This window comes from Neodiprion lecontei, chromosome 1 (assembly GCF_021901455.1).
Source record: "Neodiprion lecontei isolate iyNeoLeco1 chromosome 1, iyNeoLeco1.1, whole genome shotgun sequence".
Taxonomy (NCBI): Eukaryota; Metazoa; Arthropoda; class Insecta; order Hymenoptera; family Diprionidae; genus Neodiprion; species Neodiprion lecontei.
This window is the reverse complement of record NC_060260.1, coordinates 33,929,476-33,933,750: the sequence shown is the minus strand read 5'-3', so window position 1 is coordinate 33,933,750 and position 4,275 is coordinate 33,929,476. Positions and strand designations below refer to the sequence as shown.

General features: G+C 45.2%; 1 protein-coding gene across 1 annotated transcript; it reads left to right on the top strand.

Moving 5' to 3' along the window:
- Positions 1 to 1,580: 1,580 nt before the first annotated feature.
- Positions 1,581 to 3,164, top strand: LOC107222808 (endocuticle structural glycoprotein SgAbd-4). Its single transcript, XM_015662318.2, has 2 exons — positions 1,581 to 1,758; positions 2,665 to 3,164. The coding sequence occupies exons 1-2, from the start codon at positions 1,735 to 1,737 to the stop codon at positions 3,130 to 3,132; spliced, it is 492 nt and encodes a 163-aa protein (XP_015517804.1). The 5' UTR covers positions 1,581 to 1,734; the 3' UTR covers positions 3,133 to 3,164.
- Positions 3,165 to 4,275: the final 1,111 nt, after the last annotated feature.

Sequence of the window (4,275 nt, the reverse complement as noted above, 5' to 3'; positions counted from 1 at the left end):
ATCCATCGATCGATTGATCATTGAAAGATCAATGGCAAGCAATTGATAATTTGATTGAATATTGAATCGACGGTATACTGTTGGGAATATCAGAGGGGCATTTAAGAACGAGCTCAACGAACTGCGGGATTAGCTACAACGACGGCTATGGATTCAATCACATTCTCATGTCCGTAAAGGTCGGGAAATATCAGAGAGAACGTAGAGATCAAGTCACATTCAGAACTCCGCCGAGAGCAACTTCATACGGATAAACGTTGGAAGCACAGAGATGACGCGCGGAACACATCACACACTTACCTGGTAATATTAAGGTGGAAGTGTTCGCGTGCTGAGTCAATCAGGTTTGGACAACTGGGCCCAAGACAATGATTGGGATACAAGATAGCCTGGAGTTCAAAGATTTATGAGTCGACAAAGGACTCGGCGTTCATATTTCTTGGCATCCAAGAACAGCGGTAACGTCAAGCGTCGAGTCGCTGCAACAAGCTCTATTACGGGTGTACTCATTTACTGTGTGACAGGAGTTGAACCTCCCGATAGCTTCGTACAATTTTTTGTAATACGTCTTTCAAGTGACAAGTGTCCTCGAATTCATCCGTCACATCGCTGAGACTCGACGATGTTGATCAACTTGACCCTTATTTGGCCTGCTTGACCCGTCTTCACGGTAAGCACAGTGGCAAGGTTTGTTTTTTCTCCGTATGCTCGATGGAGACAAAACACGATTAGCGGCAACTCACCATTCTGAAAGAGTTTCCACATTTTCTTACAAAACCGTACAGTATTCATGTCGACACTCGGGCGGATTGATCATCGCGATACCGAATCGTCCCCTTATTCTTGTTCGGGTATGGATTGACATTAACTACCGGTTAGTGCATGTTCGAGATGCGCCGGCTCGCTTGCAAAATCTCAAAGTCGATGGATCGATGCTAATTTAAGTCGACGTAATTACACAAATTACGTGACACATATTCATGGCCAGAATTAAATGAAAGTTTCCACTGCACCACGGGGATAAGCGTTGAACGAATGCGTTCATATATATATATATATATATATAATTAACATATAATAATACGGGATTCGTTGAATAAATCACGCGCATTGGTCTCCCGAAACGTGAACCATGAAACTTGACCTTTTCAGTGACCGCTTGACCCAGATGTGTCTCAAGGACCTTGGTTGTTTAAAAAAATCATTCAGCAACGCTTCCATTTTCCTCTTCTAACGAAGTCTATAATCGCCCAGGTATAACACGATCTTAAAATGGAATCCATCGAAATTGTACAGTGCGAAGGTCAAGCCTGGTACCCCGTCCTGTTTTTCCAGCGACGATCGAGCTTGCGTAAGGTGGATGAAAGGAGACTCGGCGAAGTCGAAAAGTCCAGTGAGATTGTCTTTCCGGGGCGTTTGAAGAGGGCAGGGTAGAAACTAAGGACGCGTACCCCCCAAGCCTCGAGGATTCAGAACCAGAGGAGCCGGGCGCAGGATGCCGAGGTGGAAGTCCTAGCTGGAGTAGTTGCTCAAAGTACACTTTCCCGGGTTATGTAAAGCTAGGTGATTGTCGTGGATATAAAGGCAGACTCGGCCCCCAACCGGCAAATAGTTAGTCGCCATCTCCACTCCAGAGACCATCGGACTGATCTCCGGGCATTCTGTTAAACGTGCCGCACGTGCTTCGTCTTCTGTCGATAACCACTCCTTCCGCACCTCATTTGGCAAGATATAATGTACAGCATGCGCGTCCTCCTGGTGAGTGCATCGGGGCCGTTCGTAGCGGGACTCTCGTTCTTCATGGGTGACCCAGTCTCAGCCTATCCGCCCCCTTCCATTTCCCCTTCGCACCTGATCGCCGCGTCTCTTTTTCCACCTCTTCTCTCTTCAACCCCTCTGGCGCAATTTTCATTCCGGTCTCCTTCAACTGCAACGCTAAATTCGTTAACATATAACGTTACGCGACAAGCAATTGGCAGAGATTATCGTGTTCGATGGTCGCGGAAGGCGAACAAAGGGAGGGAGAGAGAGAATATTTTTTAATTTTTTGCATCAGATTGCACGACGCGTCGATCCAGATGTGAATCGCAGGGCTCGTTGATAGATTATATACAGTATATGTAATAGATAGGCGGCTTCTGGCTTTGCATTTCTTGTGCAGTAAGAGTGAAACTTTTTTTTACAACCTACCTTCGGGTGGCCTTGCAGATCTGCAGTGATTGATAACCGCTGTAGTAGCATTCGTCTATGTGAATTCGCGAGATCTGTAAGGCTGATGATGATATTTAATAAGAAAAGAGAACAGCCACGAGAAGCAAAGAAGTTAAAAATATTACGAATCAGGATAGATCAAATCATTGTGAATTACCACATACTCTGCATAAGTAAATGACCATTTTTGCCCCGGGCAAAACGGTGTTGAAGCTAAATTGAATTTGAATCTGTGTCACAGTTTTGCCGGAGGAAATCTTGACATTCAACAAGTGATTAGAAAATAATAAATATCTCTTATAACTTCGTGAATTACGAAACTGAGGTACTCAAGAATGTTTTTTTTCCAACACAGTTATCGTTGACCGAATAACTGCAACGCCTCAAAATTATTTCTTCGAGTATCCAATCGCAACAATTTGATTCATTGTTTGCTTACGATTTTTCTTTCAGTTGTTGGCCTTCAGCGCCGGATTATCATCGAGTCAGGAGTACTTCCGGGAGCCGGAGAAGGTGATTTCCGCAGAGCACAACCTTGGTGACAATAAAGGGCACTATTCGTTCAACTACGAGACGGAGGGTGGAATCCTGCAGAAGGAAGTCGGGAGCCGGAAATACGCCGGAACATCGGACGAGACCCAACTGATCCAGGGCTCTGTGCAATACAACGCACCCGACGGTACTCCGATTTCATTGAGCTGGACAGCCGACGAATTTGGCACCCAAGTCGCCGGGGCTCATCTTCCCACGCCACCCCCGATTCCCATCGCCATACAAAGGGCGCTTGAGTGGATCGCCAAGCAGCCGTCAACGACGGAAGTTCCGGAAGAAGAAGAACCCACCAAACCACCCCCAAGACTCAGGCCGGAAACGACACTGTTCAATCAACAGACGCGAAACCAGCAGCCTAAGAAATACTAACGATTGACTGTAATAAAAACTACTTTTTCAAACCCTCCGGATGTTGTTCAAACCCTTTTGTCCTATCCACGACTTCACGACAGCGTAACCGAGCCCTGTGCAAAATTTTGCATGATTGGTTATTTTCGAACTGAAAATACGCGCATTCATCGTTAGGCTGATAATGCAACTTGAAGGCAATATTGGGTTACAACGTTAACGTCTCCTATCAATGAAAATGACGAATTACTAGGTGGCAAGTTAGATACACTTGAAAGCACACACCCAAAATTGCTTCCAATTATGAAGCTAAGATAGATCGATCGAAAGTGTTGACAGATCATTGACGGTCACTATAGATTATCGAATTGGATATCGTGACTTAAAGCGATGCAACATCGCTTCTCTTACAATATCAGAGTTCCAGCTATCCATTTCAGGCGGAAGTGGATCATACGGATAAAATTCTTTCTTAAGTGTCGAAACGAGTTTGGCTACCTGGAATTCCGTGAGTCAACCGGAGATTGCAGATCTTTCCCAGAAATCGTTTTAGCTCGTTTAGCTAACCGTTGGAGTAATTGCAAACGGGTGGTTCCGAGGGAAAGTGCCTTAAGGGTTTTGGCTTGCTGTTCAACTTTTCTGACGAAGTTTGTGAGCTGAAATTAGAAAAACGGAGCTTCCCGTGCAGAGAGATAGAGCACGGCGATTTTCGCTCCGATAAATCTGCCAAAAGTGGCGTGCCTATTTCCGCACGTTTGAACCTAGCCCAACGAACGCTGCACCTGCTGCTGTCTTAAGACGGTAGAATAAATCAGTTCCTAAGTCCAGTAATCCCCCGGGTATTACTAGAAAGGAAATAAATTGTTAGATCTCATAAAGCCCTCCCTCTAACTCTCCCCAGTCGAAATATAAGTTTGGAATAGCCTATCATCGAGTAGCGGAATTCCTAGTGAATTATAGACGGATAATATGAGCGAAATTTGGCGATATTCTCACGGAAGGGAAAATCTTTTATTCCGTATCACATTGAATGGTTGTAAATCGTCGGTATATACATGGAACTCTAGGGTTACGCGACTCGGAACCAAATACACGAGGGACGTGTCTGGTGTTAGAAATAAGTTTGCCGAAGTTACCTCGCGGCCTTCCTTGGGTGCAAAAGTG

Excerpts from the sequence above, each read along its gene's own strand:
- LOC107222808 (XM_015662318.2), top strand. The coding sequence starts at position 1,735 with ATGTACAGCATGCGCGTCCTCCTG. Across the intron at positions 1,759-2,664 it reads ACAGCATGCGCGTCCTCCTG|TTGTTGGCCTTCAGCGCCGG; the intron begins GTGAGTGCATCG and ends TTTTTCTTTCAG.